Source organism: Gopherus flavomarginatus, chromosome 7, assembly GCF_025201925.1.
Source record: "Gopherus flavomarginatus isolate rGopFla2 chromosome 7, rGopFla2.mat.asm, whole genome shotgun sequence".
Lineage (NCBI taxonomy): Eukaryota > Metazoa > Chordata > Testudines > Testudinidae > Gopherus > Gopherus flavomarginatus.
This window is the reverse complement of record NC_066623.1, coordinates 105301114-105318500: the sequence shown is the minus strand read 5'-3', so window position 1 is coordinate 105318500 and position 17387 is coordinate 105301114. Positions and strand designations below refer to the sequence as shown.

At 46.3% G+C, this 17387-nt stretch overlaps 2 protein-coding genes across 16 annotated transcripts in view; one reads left to right on the top strand and one right to left on the bottom strand.

Annotated features, from left to right (window-relative positions):
- The window catches only part of LOC127055393 (nardilysin-like), a 123587-nt gene that overhangs the window by 100527 nt on the left and 5673 nt on the right, over positions 1 to 17387 (top strand). For 4 of the 11 annotated variants that reach the window (XM_050962295.1, XM_050962294.1, XM_050962296.1 and 1 more), the window contains one exon: positions 5155 to 5258. The exons of 4 other annotated variants lie outside the window; for them this stretch is intronic. In XM_050962295.1, coding sequence (XP_050818252.1) covers positions 5155 to 5185 — 31 coding nt within the window. In that variant the 3' untranslated portion in view covers positions 5186 to 5258. Of the gene's footprint in view, positions 1 to 5154; positions 5946 to 17387 lie in introns of those variants that run through there. 3 more of the 11 variants (XM_050962299.1, XM_050962292.1, XM_050962297.1) reach the window with 2 other exon arrangements.
- LRP8 (LDL receptor related protein 8) overlaps positions 9326 to 17387 on the bottom strand; it is a 284937-nt gene continuing 276875 nt past the window's right edge. For 3 of the 5 annotated variants that reach the window (XM_050962306.1, XM_050962308.1, XM_050962309.1), the window contains 5 exons: positions 16736 to 16877; positions 15356 to 15508; positions 14220 to 14447; positions 11039 to 11107; positions 9438 to 10834 (listed from right to left, as the gene is read on the bottom strand). In XM_050962306.1, coding sequence (XP_050818263.1) covers positions 10614 to 10834; positions 11039 to 11107; positions 14220 to 14447; positions 15356 to 15508; positions 16736 to 16877 — 813 coding nt within the window. In that variant the 3' untranslated portion in view covers positions 9438 to 10613. The other 2 variants (XM_050962307.1, XM_050962310.1) reach the window with 1 other exon arrangement.

The window sequence follows — 17387 nt, the reverse complement described above, 5'->3', positions numbered from 1 at the left end:
CTCCTCCCCTGATGAAGCGGTGGCTGGCACCTCCTCCAGTAGCCCCCCCCCCCGCTGGATCTCAGGGCGCACCAAGACCTCCTTAGGCGAGTAGCTCAGAATCTGAGCCTACAAGCCGAGGAGGTCTCGGAGATCGAGGATCCAATTGTCACCATCCTCTCCTCGGATGCTCCCACCAGGGTCGCCCTACCCTTCATAAGGACGATCCAGGCCAATGCCAATACCATCTGGCAGTCACCGGCCTCCATCCCCCCTACGGCGAGGGGCGTCGAGAGGAAGTACATGGCCCCCTCTAAAGGCTATGAGTACCTCCATATCCACCCGACACCGTGTTCCCTGGTGGTACAGTCGGTAAATGACAGAGAGCGTCATGGGCAGGAAGCTCCAGCCCCCAAATCCAGGGAGGCCAGGCGTATGGACCTCCTTGGACGCAAAGTATACTCGGCTGGGGCGCTGCAGCTCAGGGTTTCGAACCAACAAGCCCTGCTCAGCAGGTACGCTTTCAACTCATGGGTGGCAGCGGACAAATTTAAAGAGCTGCTGCCACAAGACGCCCACCAAGAATTTGCAGCCATCCTAGATGAGGGCAAGAAGGTTGCGCGTACATCATTGCAAGCTTCTTTGGACGCTGCAGACTCGGCTGCCCGCACCCTCGCTTCGGGGGTAACGATGCGCCGTATCTCCTGGCTGCAGGTCTCTGGCCTTCCTCCGGAGCTCCAACATACCATCCAGGACCTCCCGTTCGAAGGCCAGGGCCTGTTTTCGGAGAAGACAGACCCCAGACTTAAGAGTCTAAAGGACAATCGGGTCATTATGCGCTCCCTCGGGATGCACACACCGGGAACGCAGCGCAGACCCTTCCGGCCACAGCAGCAACAGCAGCGCAGGCCATATCCCCAGTTCCGCCAACGGCAGGACCTTAATAGGCGCCGTGGCAGGAATGGAAGGCGCAGGCATTCGGGGAACCAAGGGGGGCAGAATCAAGGCTCCTCTAAGCCCCCGCCTGGACCCAAGCCTTCATTTTGAAGGTGCGCCCGAGGGCGCAGTAACAGTTTCCCCCACGGATCCTTCCCCCCCGTTTTCCAACCGCCTTTCGTTTTTCCTCCTGGCGTGGACCCAAATAACATCGGACCGCTGGGTCTTACGCACGGTGCAGACAGGATACCGCCTGCAGTTTATATCGTTTCCTCCTTCCCGCCCCCCTTCCTCGTCCCTCTTCAGGGACCCCTCTCACGAGCAATTCCTTCGGCAGGAGGTACAGGCGCTCCTCAGCAAAGGAGCTATAGAGGCGGTTCCGGAAAACGAGAAAGGCAAGGGGTTTTATTCCCGTTACTTTCTGATCCCCAAGGCCAAGGGAGGCCTCAGGCCTATCCTCGACCTGCGAGAGCTCAACAAATACCTGGTGAAGTTGAAGTTCCGCATGGTATCCCTGGGGACCATTATCCCATCCCTGGATCCGGGAGACTGGTACGCCGCCCTCGACATGCAGGACGCTTATTTTCACATTGCCATTTGGCCACACCACAGACGTTTCCTTCGTTTCGTGGTGGGCTCTCTTCACTACCAATTTGCAGTCCTCCCATTTGGCCTTTCTACGGCCCCGAGGGTATTTACAAAATGCATGGCAGTTGTTGTGGCACATCTTCGGCGCAGTCGTATCCACGTGTTCCCTTACCTAGACGATTGGTTAATCCGGGGCACGTCGGAACTGCAAGTTTGCAGCCATGTCTGCGTGATCACCGGCCTGTTTGCTACTTTGGGCCTCTTGATCAACATGGACAAGTCCACCCTGATCCCCACGCAGAGGGTGGAGTTCATCGGGGCCGTCCTGGACGCCACCGTGGCCAGGGCTCTTCTGCCGTTCCCGAGGTTCCAGGCATTGTCGGCGATCGTTCAACGACTACGGGCAGCCCCCTTGACATCAGTGCGGACATGTCTAACCCTGTTAGGCCACATGGCAGCATGCATGTTTGTGACCGGTTATGCTCGGCTCCGCATGAGGCCCCTCCAGTTGTGGCTCATCGAGCATTACCGGCCGGCAAGGCAGCCGCTAGACATGCTGATCACGATCCCCCAAGGGGTGTTAGATTCTCTCGACTGGTAGCTAGACCAGTCCGTAGTGTGTGCGGGGCTCCCTTTCCACCCACCTCAGCCCTCGGTGTCCCTGACAACGGATGCCTCAGATCTCGGCTGGGGGGCCCACCTGGGAACCCTGAGAACGCAGGGCCTGTGGTCCCCGCAGGAGGTGAGGTTGCACATCAACATGCGGGAGTTGAGAGCGGTCCGCCTTGCTTGTCAGACGTTCTGCCACCAGCTTCGAGGTCGTTGTGTCGCGGTGTTTACCGACAACACGACGACCATGTACTATATCAACAAGCAGGGCGGCACCAGATCCTCTCCCCTGTGTCACGAGGCGATGCGACTCTGGGACTTTTGTGTAGCCCATTCCATTCACCTCACGGCTTCCTTCCTCCCCGGAGTACGGAACACGCTGGCGGATCGCTTGAGCAGATCCTTCCTATCGCACGAGTGGTCCCTTCGCCCGGACGTCGCTCTCTCCATCTTCCAGAGGTGGGGTTATCCCCGTGTGGACCTCTTCACGTCCGGGGGGAACAAGAAGTGCCAGGCGTTCTGCTCCTTTCAGGGCAGGGAGCCCGGGTCGATAGCGGATGCCTTCCTTATTCCGTGGACGACCCACTTGTACTACGCGTTTCCCCCGTTTCCTCTGGTTCACAAGGTCCTTCTGAAGGTGCGCAGGGACAGGGCTCGCATGATCATGGTAGCCCCGGCGTGGCCCAGGCAGCATTGGTACCCCATGCTGCTGGACCTGGCCATAGCCGACCCAGTTCCCCTGCCCCTTCACCCGGATCTGATTACCCAGGAGCACGGGACTCTCTGTCACCCGGACCTGCAGTCGCTGCACCTAGCGGCGTGGTTCCTGCGTGGCTGACCGGCTCTGAGCTGCGCTGCTCCACACCGGTGAGGGAGGTGCTTTTGGGCAGCAGGAAGCCTTCCACGAGAGCGACATACTCGGCCAAGTGGAAGCGTTTCTCCTGTTGGTGCGTGGAGAGAGATCTCTGCCCTATGGAAGTTTCGGTGGCCAATATCTTAGACTACGTTTGGTCCCTCAAACAACAGGGTCTGGCGATATCGTCGTTGCGAGTCCACCTGGCAGCTATCTCCACCTTTCACCCGGGTGGGGATGGTCGCTCTGTTTTTTCTCACCCGACGGTGTCTAGATTCCTTAAGGGGCTGGAACGTTTATACCCTAACGTCCAACTCCCTGCTCCAACCTGGGATCTTAACCTGGTGTTGTCTCGGCTCATGGGGCCCCCCTTTGAGCCGTTAGCTACTTGCTCCCTGCTTTACCTCTCTTGGAAGACTGCCTTTTTAGTAGCTATCACCTCAGCTAGGCGGGTGTCGGAACTCCGGGCTCTTGTGGTAGACCCCCCGTATACAGTCTTCCACAAAGATAAGGTGCAGCTGAGGCCACACCCTGCCTTTCTCCCCAAGGTAGTCTCGACCTTCCACATCAACCAAGAGATATTCCTTCCGGTTTTTTTCCCGAAACCTCACTCTTCAGGCAGGGAGCAGCAGCTCCACTCGCTTGATGTCCGTAGGGCTCTCGCGTTCTATGTGGAGAGGACCAAACCCTTCCGCAAATCCCCCCAGCTTTTCGTGGCGGTAGCGGACCGCATGAAGGGGCTTCCTATCTCCTCCCAGAGGTTATCCTCATGGGTAACGTCCTGTATCAGGACCTGCTATGACTTGGCCCACGTCCCTACGGGCCGGGTGACTGCGCATTCTACCAGGGCGCAGGCGTCGTCGCTGGCTTTCCTCGCCCGTGTGCCCATCCAGGAAATCTGTCGGGCAGCGACCTGGTCATCGGTCCACACCTTTGCTTCCCACTACGCCCTGGTCCAGCAGTCAAGAGAGGACGCGGCCTTCGGATCTGCAGTGCTCCATGCCGCGACTTCTCACTCCAACCCCACCGCCTAGGTATGGCTTGGGATTCACCTAACTGGAATGGATGTGAGCAATCACTCGAAGAAGAAAAGACGGTTACTCACCTTTGTAACTGTTGTTCTTCGAGATGTGTTGCTCACATCCATTCCACACCCGCCCTCCTTCCCCACTGTCGGAGTAGCCGGCAAGAAGGAACTGAGGAGCGGGTGGGCCGGCAGGGATATATATTGAGCGCCATGGCGGTGCCACTCCAGGGGGCGACCTGCCGGCCCACTGGAGTTGCTAGGGTAAAAAGTTTCCGACGAACGTGCACGCACGGCGCGCACACCTAACTGGAATGGATATGAGCAACACATCTCGAAGAACAACAGTTACAAAGGTGAGTAACCGTCTTTTTCTGAAGTTTGGTTCCTATGTGTATGTCTCCATGTCAGTAGATGCTGTGCTGTAATTTTGTTTTGGGTTTGTGAAGCTATTATTAATATAATGATGAGTATTATAAGACATCCATTGTTGGAATATCTGGGCACTCTTTAAATGGCTTAGATTAAAAGCAATAACACTTCTACAGTATGGCAAGCAAATGCACCATATGCCTCCCAAAAACAACACAATTTTACAGAATGGAGACAAAATGTAGTTTTTTTGTAATGGTAAACGTAAATATATTTGTGTGCAGCAGACTGTCTTGGTTATATTAACCTCAAATGATACGGATTTTAGTTCTGGCACCTATATAAAACTTTACATAATGTGAGCATAACTAAAACAGGCTGCATTTTCTGTGCAATTTGAAGGTGACAAGCAGTATGAGTAGAGAAAGAGGACTTGACAGTATTGCCCATTGAGTATCCCTTCATTTGCATATAAAGGTTATGTAGCATCCAGGGTTGGGGCTGCGAAGTTGTAGACTGGGAGAACTGGAGGATGTTAAGTACAGACTGACTGGGACCATAAAGAGAACAGAGAATTCTTACATAGCTAGGATGTAGAGCAATACTGCTCTACTGATTTGGCTGTAGGCAATTAAGAGCTGACCCATTCCTTGAGACTAGCTAGATGTGTGTGTGTTATTCAGAAGAGTTTGATATTTGCATAAGATCCTGATATTTTGGCATCAGGTCTAAGAGCTGCAGTTCTTCTTTCATTTATGTATTGCAGTGGTTTTCAACCTTTTTTCATTTGCAGACCTCTAAAAAATTTCAAATGGAGGGGGTAGACCTCTTTGGAAATCTTAGACGTATAGTCTACGGATCTCCAGGGTCCACAGACCACAGGTTGAAAACTACTGTTCTGTGGTAATGGCAACCTTCATGGACCGCTTAGACATCATCTGTGAAGAAAACCATGGATGTACTGTAAAATAACAGAACACATCAGAAGTCCCAGATAAAAAAATTTAATCTCTCTATAGAAACAGTGCACTGTTTTACAAATGAATTCATTTGGTTTTCAGTACTCCTTTTTATGTAAGTACAGCAAACGATACACAGACCATATTCTTCCCCCCACCCCCCACAGCAGTTCTTTTGTCCATAAAATGAAAACTGAAACACAAAAGGCACCAAGCAAGAACTCATTCTAACAGAACTTCATTATGACAAGACAGAGATCAGAACTGGGTACAGTGTTAACAGTTGGGATTGTTAGGACATTGTTTATTTAAAATAATTTATTTAAAAAACATATTTGGTGGCTGACTTCTTTTGATTAAAGTTACAAATCTGTAAAGTCTGAAACCAGCACTGGACATCAAATTAATTTAAAATGGTTTGAAAAAAATGATGCTTTTTATACACATATTTGTACAGTTTATTTTATTTTTTAAAAAAGTATCAAAATTTAGAGCCTTCAAACATATTTACAGTTTGCTGTTAGTGTTATCACACACATGTACAGCTCAGTTTTTGTTCTTTCCTTCATGCACACAGTGCATGGACTTGTAGTAGAACTTTGCAGATTAAAATAATTATTGGAAATCTGAGAATCATGTTTCTCCATCCCCCTTAATGATCTTTAAGTAATCAAGCTGCCGCCTTTAGATTTTTAGAACTGAGATTTAACTTCATAGGCCCTTTGTACAAATAGTTTGTGGTATATAGTATTTCCATGATGCATAGTGTAGCATTTTCTTCCTACACTTCAGTCCTGTACCAAAACTTTAATCCCACATTAAACTGTGTGATTCCCTCTGCCCCGCCCAACACCTATCTTCAGATTTTGTTTTGATCTTCCATAAACTGTGATTCATGTTTACAGGGCCGGCTCTAGCAATTTCCCCGCCCCAAGCACGGCAGCACGCCGCGGGGGGCGCTCTGCCGCTCGCCAGTCCCACGGCTCCGGTGGACCTCCCGCAGGCGTGTCTGCGGACGGTCCACTGGTCCCGCGGCTCCGGTGGACCTCCCGCAGGCGTGTCTGCGGACGGTCCGCTGGTCCCGCGGCTCCGGTTGAGCTGCCGCAGGCGTGTCTGCGGACGGTCCGCTGGTCCCGTGGCTCCGGTGGAGCTGCCGCAGGCGTGTCTGCGGACGGTCCGCTGGTCCCGCGGCTCCGGTGGAGCTGCCGCAGGCGTGTCTGCAGACGGTCCGCTGGTCCCGCAGCTCTGGTGGAGCTGCCGCAGGCGTGTCTGCAGGAGGTCCACCGGAGCCGCAGGACCAGCGGACCATCCGCAGTCACGCACAGGCAGAGCGCCCCCTGCAGCGTGCTGCCCCAAGCACGCACTTGGCGCACTGTGGCCTGGAGCTGGCCCTGCATGTTTAAAAGCAACACAGGTTACTCTACACACTATTGCACAGTTTTGGATTTAGGACCCAATCCACAGAGGTGCTGAATACCTCTTGTCAGAGGTTGAGCCCCCTCCCCTCCCACTAAAATCAGTGAGGGCCTGATTTAAAGCCAATAGAAAAGTCTTCCATTGATTCTAATAGGTTTTTTAACTGTTCCCTTGGAACAGAGGGTGCTCTGTATCTAACAAACAGTACTGGGTCCTTCATGCACAGCAGGAGAGGTGTCCGGGAGCTGGAGCATATGGATATTGAAATGAGACATCACTGGAAATTTATGCTGTATGCTACACAGCAGCAATGGGATGGAGACGTCAGAAAAGTGCCCAAAGAAAATAAATTACTTGAATTTTTGCATCTGACTAACATGAGAAGAGAGCACCGGTGCTATGTGGGAGAACATGAATTTCATTCCCAGGAGCAGGAAGTAGTGCAGGAATGCAGTCAAGGTAACATTTTCCATGACGAACAGTGATGATGGGGAAGAGAGTGCTTTGCACCACTCTGTGCCCTCTACCAGTCAGTTTGGGTGGAAACAGCTGCTTGGAGAGGGCCGTTTTCCTTACCCTAATTGGAGGATACTGGTGCAACTTGGGCCGGACCAGGCTTAGGAGAAAGGGCTGCTTCTCTTGAAGAGTTGATGCTGTGTCCCAGCCAGTAAGAGGGGAGGGAGGAGGGGAGAAGAGAAAATGTGGTCCTGCCTGAAACTGAGAGTTTAAACACTTGTTATTTTCACCTCTCCTGCTACCTGATGATAATTGGGTGAAAGAAGGAAGCAAGATGGTCATTTTGTGGGACTAGGGAAATCTCGCAGGGCATGAGAAATGTCACTCCGCATTCTCCCCCTTACCAGAACACCATGAAGCCACAGAATTAGCAAAGTAACACTGAACTCTTCACTAGAGTGGGTTGTAACATGCACTGCCAATAAATAAATAAGTAGAATGTAAGATTTCATTGACTCTTCCTAATGCTATAGAAATCATGACACTTATCTGTTAGTGTCACAAGATCCTGCCAGGGACAATGATGTCCATCATATCCACAATTGTTCCCATTGTAGAGAATAGCCTAGGGGTGCCAGATTATCTACGACTGGTATGATAGTCCCACAGTTGCTCAGCTTTAGGAACAGGTGAGATTGTAAGGCAGTGGTCCCTAAACTCTCCCTCCTCCACCCCCCAATGGTCTGCACCCTCCTCCAGGAGCGTAGTTGGGGGCTGGATGTGGGGCCAGGAGTGGAGCTTAATGCCGTTCCCTCCCTGTCTCCTGTGGGGGCTGGCCTGAGCTCTGCCCCGCCCCCCTTAGAAGGGCATGCACCACAGTTTGGGGACCTGTTGTAAGGATTGGGTTGTTTTGGTTTTTTTTCCAATTACCTTTTCAGCTGTGATGAATGCACTGCTACAGTGCTAGATGTTCCAGCTACATCCACTTGGAATATACCCGCTGTGAATTCCTGGGATGGCAAGTTGGACTGCATCTCTGTGCTTCCTAACACTTCATTCATTTTAACAATGTTAACAATTGGTAGCAGCACAGCAATAAAAGGATTAAAGAAAGATTTTGTGATGAGCTATCTCCAGGGAGTTGATATATGATTACCAGACAGAGAAAACAATCACTTTTTATAAGCTGTAAACAAGATTCCCATGGAGGAGAAAAAAAATGACATTTAGGTTTTCTTAAAAAATCCTACACCAAGTAACTCTCATGAAGACAGACACGGCATAAAGCCATGTTGAAACCTATAGGAGTTTCTTCTGTGTGAGATAGACCAAGTGAAGAGAAGTTACTAATGAAGACTTTTTTGATGTAAAGATTTTTTAAAAAAAGGAAATCAAGTGTGTTAGTGCCTGAGTCCTGGCCAGTACATTTGTCTGGGCTTGAAATACAAAGTAAACCATTTTTACAGCAGAAGTTCATTACGGGAGTGCTTCATTCATTTTACAGAATCATTGATTATCCTATTGTATAGCTGTTTCTTACTCCAATGGCTTTAGACTTCAAAGCAAATTTTCCATAAACATTCCTTAAGAATTCAATCCCCCTAATTCCCATAGACTTGGGCTAGTAGTTTTAAAATATATTTATATGTATATATGTATATATTTATATGTCTATATATCTATCTAGTCTAGATAGATATATGCACAGCAAGCCAAACATACAAAAAATAAATACTCTCACCCCTCTTTACAGAACAAATCTTATCTCCCAATTTTGTTAATAAATATTCTAAACTGCTTGTATAGCATTTTTTTACTTATGTTGATGGATAGCCACAAAGCATGTTCAACCTATTTACAAAACCTCTATAAACATAGTTTTAAAATGACACATAGCTATTGAACCCGGCTGGTTATGTATACTGGGTTAGTAGCTCAGCAGTAGCCTCTTCACTATCACGTATGGGTAGTGCAACAAGTTAAAACGTGTATAAAAGATTATACGTACAAAACTCTCACATCCTTTGGATGTTTGCAGTTCATTATAACTTTGTGGTTACCCTTCTGCAACATAAATAGTAATTAATTAGGGGGAAGAAAAGAAAGGAGGGAGGTTTCCATGATCCAAAGTGAATCTGTTCAGTGCATATTATTCCATTAGGTATGGGACTGGAGCAGCGACTTGGTCCTCATGGTAACCCATCATCTTCCAGGCTCAATGCTACACGCTGTGGAGGAAGGAAAACACAATAATGGTAAATGCTTGAGTGACAGAATTATTTGATCTCTTTGGATCTGATACCTTACTCATGATTACTCTCCCCTCCCACCCCCATTGATTTCAATGGAGTAACACCTACACTGAGTAGTACTTATTAGTACCTGGTCCTTCATGCCTCCAGTTCCCCTTCCTCCAAATGGGGATAAGCATTGCTCCCATGCACTACAGATGTGGTGGGAGGCCAAGTTCACCGATGGCTGTGACGCACATTAAAATCCTTTGATGGGAGGAATGACAGCAGCGCAAGGATTGCTATTATTATTACTCATTCAGCGATATTGAGACAGTGCCCTTCCTCACACCTGCACTGCTTTTACTCCCTTCTCTTTGTCCTCCCCTTCACAACTCAGTTACTATTCATCCAAGCTGCCTGTTTCTTGAAGGGAAACTCCCTTGAAGAAACAACTCTGCAGGGGGTCTGGTGCCTCCATCAGCAAGTCCCATTATGCAGTTACAGCGGAACCTTTGGCGCAAAGCATTACTCCTCCATCCCATCTCTATGCCTCATCTTGCTAAGGCAACTTTCCTTGACTCCCTATGGAATCTCATTCATTCTTCACTGCAGGGCATTTCACTCTTTAGTGGTTTATGTCTAATCATATAATTAAAAGAATACTGTGGTCCCCCTAGCAAATACAAATTGGTCTTTATTGTTGGCAGGAAAAAGCAGTGGATGGAAAAGAGTAAGGCATAAGACCGACTGCAAGCTGGAGTCAGGAGAAAAACCCTCCCCACCATGGTACAGCCTAACATTTAGCAGCAGTCCTTGTCCCTGTTTTGAAAAACTCGTGTATAGGACAGCCTGCTTGTTTTTCTTGCATGTTATTAGCGCTTATCACTACAATGATGGTCATGTTATAAATACCTGAGACAAGAATTTCTCAGTGGGATGCCTTGCAGGGATTTGAGCACCCAGTGCCACTGGAGACAGGGTACCTGACTAAATGGACCATTGATCTAATCTCATATAGTAAATTCCTACTGGATGTTCCAAAGAGATGGCGACATGATCCACATACAAGTCTTAAGAGTAATGTAACAGGCAAAAATCTGACAACCCTCCATTTAATGTACTGTCTGATGCCAAGTAACTGTAACCAACCACGTGATCAGCTGAGATAATTCTGTAGCCAAAACTTCTTAACAAGAAAAATCTTTTCCTTTGGGAGCTTGCTCAGAGATACTTACTGCTGGGTAGACATGCCCAATTTGTGCCGTCCTCCCAATATGGATTTCCTCTTCATCCTCCTCTTCTGTTGTCTTCCTGTACACAGGGTTATCAAAGTTCATGCTTTTAGTGTTCTTCCTTTTCCAATTCCTCCAGATGAGGTACCCTCCCATACACAGCACACCAATGACCACTGAAGAAAAGAAGAGAAAAAGCTGTCATCTGGCTACTTGGGGAAGGCAAACATAGTCCTATGGACCCCAAATTTGTTCCCACGTGGACCTCTGCTCCTGTACCCTTCAGACTTGCAAAACAGTAGTTCCTTGTGCTCCAGAAAAGTCTTTTACAAAAAGTTGTCAGGGCTGTCTCATTCTAAGCTTAAATCAACCCTGCTTACCAAGAGGAACTACAATTCCAATAATGGCTGCTGTAACAGTTGATCCAAAACCTTGCCCATCATTGGCATCTGTAATCATAAAAGAACAGTTCTGATTAATCAAACGGCACTAAAGATGGACCAGAACTATGATGATAGCTAAAGAAATTTTAAAAAGCTAGGTTTTAAAATGTGTTCAAATGTAAAGGTATGTGGTCTATAAATAATATCTATTGTGTGCTTATATTGGATAATTAATCATCTTTAAACAAGACAGCAAATCATAAAATAACTAATCCTGAGCCAGCAGCTTGCCATCTTTCTTTTTTAATTCTTTCATATCTTGCGCCCTGCTCTATGGCTGTGCCACAACACACAGATTCACTCCTAAATAATAATAAACAGCTTTGAAATGTGGAGGCTTTGAGCTTGCTAACCCCAGATGTCACCTGTCACAGTAGGACATGAAGACTGGGATCTCAAAGGAAACGAGACCCCAAAATAAGCAAAACAAGGGCTAGAGTTGCTAAGGGTCTGTCTCTTTTGGAAGAACTGTCCATATCCATGCACAGTGACAGGGCTTTACAGACGAGGGCACAGTTGACTGCTGAGTGTGGCCACAGAAAAGTACAACATCATGTTTGACCAACTCCCATCTAAACCTCTTCATGCTGCCCCCTTAAATAGCTCAACTATTAGGTGAAACCAGGTACTTCCTCCCCATTATAGGGCTGAATGTGATGCCTCTACAACACACTTAGGCTCCTGCAGGCCAGGGAAGGTAGAGTCTGTGATTAGGTACCAGAGCTGAGTCTTCTGAAGTCAGAGCACACTGGGGCTAGCTTTAAGAAGAGCTGATAAAGAAACCTATGCTCAGAGCAGGGGTCTCTCTCAGACAATCAGCCTTCCAGTCTGAGAAGGACCAGCTTTGGGGAGAGCTAGCCCCCCCCAAATCCCAAACAACTCTAAAAAATACAGCACTTCACGTGACCTAATGCCTGTTTGTTAGTGGAAGGGCCTGGTAGTAGGGATAGTGTGACACCTATGACTGTTTCTAAGTATTGAAAAATCTCATAAGAATTTCATGTGTAATGGTCCAGTGGTTCAAAACCGGTTCTCCATGTGTATGGCTCATAATGTTGTTTTTCCTGGTTCTGTGTGCATATATCTAATTACCTCTCCACCATTGTACACTCACACCTTGAATACTGCATGCAGTTCTGGTCACCCCATCTCAAAAAGTTATATTAGCATTGGAAAAAGTACAGAGAAGGACAACAAACATTATTATGTAGAAGCTGTTTCACACTTCTGAGGAGAGATTAAAAAGACTGGGTCTGCTCAGTTAATGGGGAATATGATAGAGGTATATAAAAATCATGTATGCTGTGGAGAAGGGGAATAAAGTGTTATTTACCCCTTCACATAACACAAGAACCCCAGTGAAATTAATAGGCAGCAGGTTTAAAACAAACAACCATTAGGAAGTACTTCATGTAATGCACAGTACATCTGTGGAACTCATGGCCAGGAGATGTTGTAAAGGCCAAAAGTGTAACTGGGTTCAAAAAAAGAATTAGGTAAGTGCATGGAGGATGGGTCCATTAGTGGCTATTGGTCAAGATGGTCAGGGATGCAACCCCATGCTCTAGGTGTCCCTAAACCTCCAACAGCCTAAAGCGGGGACTGGATCACTCAATAATTATCCTGTTCTGTTCATCCCTTCTGAAGCATCTGGCACCAGCCACTGTCTGATGACAGTATACTGAGGTAGCTGGACCACTGGGCTGATACAATATGCCACTTCTTTCTTACATTCTTAATGTTTGGGCACAAAAAAGGAGGCTAGTTTGTAAAATATCTGGCCCGAAATGGAAATTCTGTCTTTATCAAGGAGAGTAGCTGACCCTTCATCTTGTGTAGCACAGCTCCTTCTGGTAGCAACACAGCCACAAAGCTATTGCTCTATCAGTAAAAGAACTTTGTGGTTCCAAGGTATCTACATAATGCATTTGAATGATCCTCTTGTGGCTATGACTACGCCAAAGAATGCCATGTGCACTAGCTAAATTGAGCCTGGAGCGATTGCCTCAAAATTTGAGAGAATGTCATACTTAGAAGAGCAAACCAATACATGTTAATGTCTCATTCTTGCAAAATGTGTGTTTTGCAATCTTAATGGGATTAGCACTGAATTCAGCAATATACTGTATTTATTCTGACAAATCAGGAACAAGTAGAGAAAAGGCTAAATACTTCATCTACTGAGACATCAATGCATGGAAAATAATGTAAAAGGTAGTTTATCCTTTTAAATGAATCCCCTTGGCAGGTAACTCTCTTAAATAGACATTTTACCAGTTAATGAGATAGGTACTATAATTGTCCTTGTTAGAAATATTTTAATAAACATTGAATCTAATTATTTTCGTTTGGGGTTTGGAAGGATATTTACATAGGTAAGAATGATGAGAACGAATTTGCGAGATTGATTCTGCTTTCTCAAGCGCACTGCTTAGCATCAAGTATCATGTGTCCTGTCTTGCCGAAGAGAACAGGGATGCATGATTTAGTTCTATACCTGCTTTGCTGATGCAATGGAAATGATGCCTGTTTTGCTCAGTATAGTGAGCAAAGCCAGAGGTCTTCTGTCTTACTTAGGTGATCCTGACCTACAGGGATCACCACCAAAAATGGGAAGGTAGTTAAATCCCTCATGGCTTATTCAGTACTTAGCCTCTGTAGAGGCTGACAATAAAGAAGCCAGTTAGTGCCATCTGCTAGGGGTATTTTTTGTGATGTGGACATCAGTTCATGGAGATACTAATTTTAATGCAAAACTTTGTCAGAGGTATTTCAGAGCAGAGCTACATTAACTTTCAGAGCATTGTGCTGAGCAAAACAAATGCAACTTTCTTTGAGAAATTGGAACCTTAAATGCTGTGAGTGTAAGACTGAATCCCAGGGAATCAGACATGACAACCTGGAACCAAAGAGTTCAGAGAAACTGGAATCACTTTTCTATTATCATAATGAAGGAGTTGAGATGAAAAATCTGATTTTATTTCTGCCCATCTATTCATGCTTGTGTCTGACATGCATACGGTACAGTTGGCCTGCCAGCTCTCCTACTAGCCCATGGATCTTTGTGATACTCCTGTACCTGGCAGAAAGTAAAGAAGTAGGAACCTGAATCTCTTACAGTGCTGCGATAAATTGCTATTTCCGGTTGTCATTATCTTTGTGCCTATTAGGCTGGATGTGGTTGTGGGTAAGCCAACACCTGGGGTTGTGATGGAGAATTGTGATACACCTCCTGAGTTCTCTCTACTGGCATTGCTGATGTTGCTAGTTGTAGCAGCGATGATGGTGGAAATCATAGGAGTGGTGATGGCTAAAACTGGCTCAGTTGTTGAGGCAGCTGGAAGATCTGAAAAGCAATCCCATATAGTTAATATAAAACAATGACTGAAATCTGGCAAAACAAGTGTGCAAAGCAGATCTCACACGGTGATAGGCAGCACTCGTTTCCAGATTTGATAACGGTTAGAATAGGAGTCTGGTTTCTATTCCTGATTTGTTATGTGGCCCATTGCCTTGCTACACCTCTGTTTGCCCATGTGCATCATGGAAATAAAATAATTTACAAAGTTCACAGTGGTGTAATGATGCTTAATTCACTAATATCTATGAAGTGCTGTGGATAGAAGGTGACAAAAAGGTTCAAAGTCTTTATCATACTCCTTTGGGTATTGGCCCCCAAAATTCAGAACTCGCACCATATGGAAATATTAGGTAAAATTCACCTCTAGTAACTTCCATGAAGAGACTAGAGTTCACTAAGGATGAATGTGGCCGAATATTTTCCTAAATATACAATATATGCCACTCACGCCTCATGGGGGGGTGTTAATGAATGATTTTATTGACCAAAATCACCATCATGATTTCAAACCACTCACATGTTTAGCAACTGATCCAAAGCCTACTGAATTCAATGGGAGTCTTTCCATCGAGATCACTGGGATTTGGATCAGAAAGTTATTCTTTGTTCCCCTTCATGCATTCAGCTTTTCTGATTACAATTTGTGAATAAACAAATTCTCAATAAAGTGACACTCCAGACTAACCAAAATATCAACTATGTGCAAAAAGGTCCCAAATGCACAGACTACCATAGCTAATGGTTCATGCAATGTTGTGAGAGGGGGAAAGTTCACTGATGATGTAAGTTGGTTTTGTGGAAGGGTGGGGTACAACTGGTGTGGCTCGAAGGAGCTTGTGCCAAGCAACACCAGACTAAGAGAAAGGTCCCTGCATTAAGGTGGTTGCTTTTACCTTTGTAGCATTTCTTCATATCAGGGCCCAGCCACATGTTGTCAGGACAAGCACACGTATACTTGGGGGAATGGAGAGAGATTTGGGGTGCGGGAAGACACAGGTATTCACAGCCTCCATTGGATTGAGAACTGAGCTCACAGGAATTGGGAGCTGTTCAAAGTGGGGAAGGGGAAAAACAAATGTATTGTTTCAAAGCATGCTCATCAATGTATCTTTGTTTATAGCACAGAGACCCCTCTCCCGAATGAGATTCTATTCCAACTCAGACCTCCTAGGAGTTTTCCATCTTCTAGAGCTCTTCCATTTGTATGCAGGAAAGTAACAGTGGCCTCACCATTGTGCGCTCCCACTTCCATACACTATATGCAACCGTTTTGCCTTGCTTTGATGGTTACAGTAGGGGATGGGGAGTCAGGACACCTGGGTTCCATTCTTTGTTATTCCACTGACTGACTAAGTCACTTAAGCCGTTGTTTTCAAAACATCCTCTAATTCTGGCCATCTAACTCAAGACACTTAAATCCTGCTTTTCAGTGACACTGAGGAATCATACCTTGAGTGGAGTCACTGAGAGCTATGGACACTCAGCATTTCTGAACATCAGGCCCTCACTGTCGCATGCTGGGCAGACTTTAAAATTTTCTGCTTTACCCTCTGCTTCAATTTACTTAGCTGTTTAATAACTCTTACCTCTCAGGTGTTTTTAATGCACTATGAGATCTTCAGATGAAAGCTTCAAAATGTCTTGTGGGGTTTCTTGTTTACTACCCAATAATATAGATTAAATGTACTCAATTTACAAGCAAATCATGATTTTTCTACCTGCCAGCTCCACACAGTAAATACGGGATTTGAATGTCAAGTTTGTTGATGATCATCAATAATAAAAACTCTTTGATTAGAATTTTGTGCTGATTATGCTGAACCAGGAAAGAGTCCAGCTCCTCTCTTAGTTGTGCAGACTTTTCAGTACTAGCACCAGTAACAGGTAGGACAATCATTTTTCTCAGTGCGCCTAGCTGACCTAAGAAAACTGTTAGCAAGTTACTTTGTTTAGAGTTCTTTCCAATTTTATCTGAGTGACACTGCCAAAAAGTGTCACCTAAAATGAACAGCAGGCAACAGGCTGCTCTGATCGCTCTAAGACTAGACTTCAAAAGGAAAGCTGCTAATTAAATTACTATAAACAAATTGCAGGCTTTTCAATAAAAGCGCCCACTGAATTAACTATGCAGGAATTTCAGACATCAGGCATTCATTTTATATTAGCAGCATCTGCCTTACTGCTCCATCCAAGACAATTGGGAGGGATTTTATTTACCAGCCCAAATGAATGAATGGGTTTTGGACTATGGGAGAACTGAGGGCATGCCTTACCTTTCGGCTGCTTTAGCTCGTGAAAGACCACAATATCATGGGGGTTATTGAGATTCTCTGCTAAAATGGAGATGTCCAGGCCATTCAATCTGTTTGCACTGAAGATTGCCTCGTTCTCCAGGTCAGTCCAGAACACCTTATCCTGCAGAACACACACAGGCATTTTGATTTGGGTAAATGCAAACCCCATGAAATGTACGATTGTGGTTCTCTGGCAGTCCCGTGGGCCATTTGGGGCAAGGCTGCCTACATCTCAATTTCTTTTGCACATTTAATCAGAGGCATGTTAAGTACATGCAAAACAGACAGGCGCTAATTGTGCAGTATGTTATTGGCGTGTCCTCTACTCCAGCTGGAGACAGTGGCACTCAGCACTTTTCAGAATCGCATACTGAACAATCTAAAGACGTCTACTGAGACTGAGATAATCTTGTCATTTTGTGGTGCTGCTTGATCATGATGTGACACTACTTTTGGCTTTGCAACACAAAGATGCAAGTGTCTCAGGGCAGGTCCGGCAGGTAGTGATCGATCTATCAGGGTCGATTTATCACGTCGATCCCTGATTGCACTCCCCGTCAACTCCGGAACTCCAGCTCGTGAGAGGCAGAAGCAGAGTCGACGGGGGAGCGGCACCGGTCGACTCACCGCC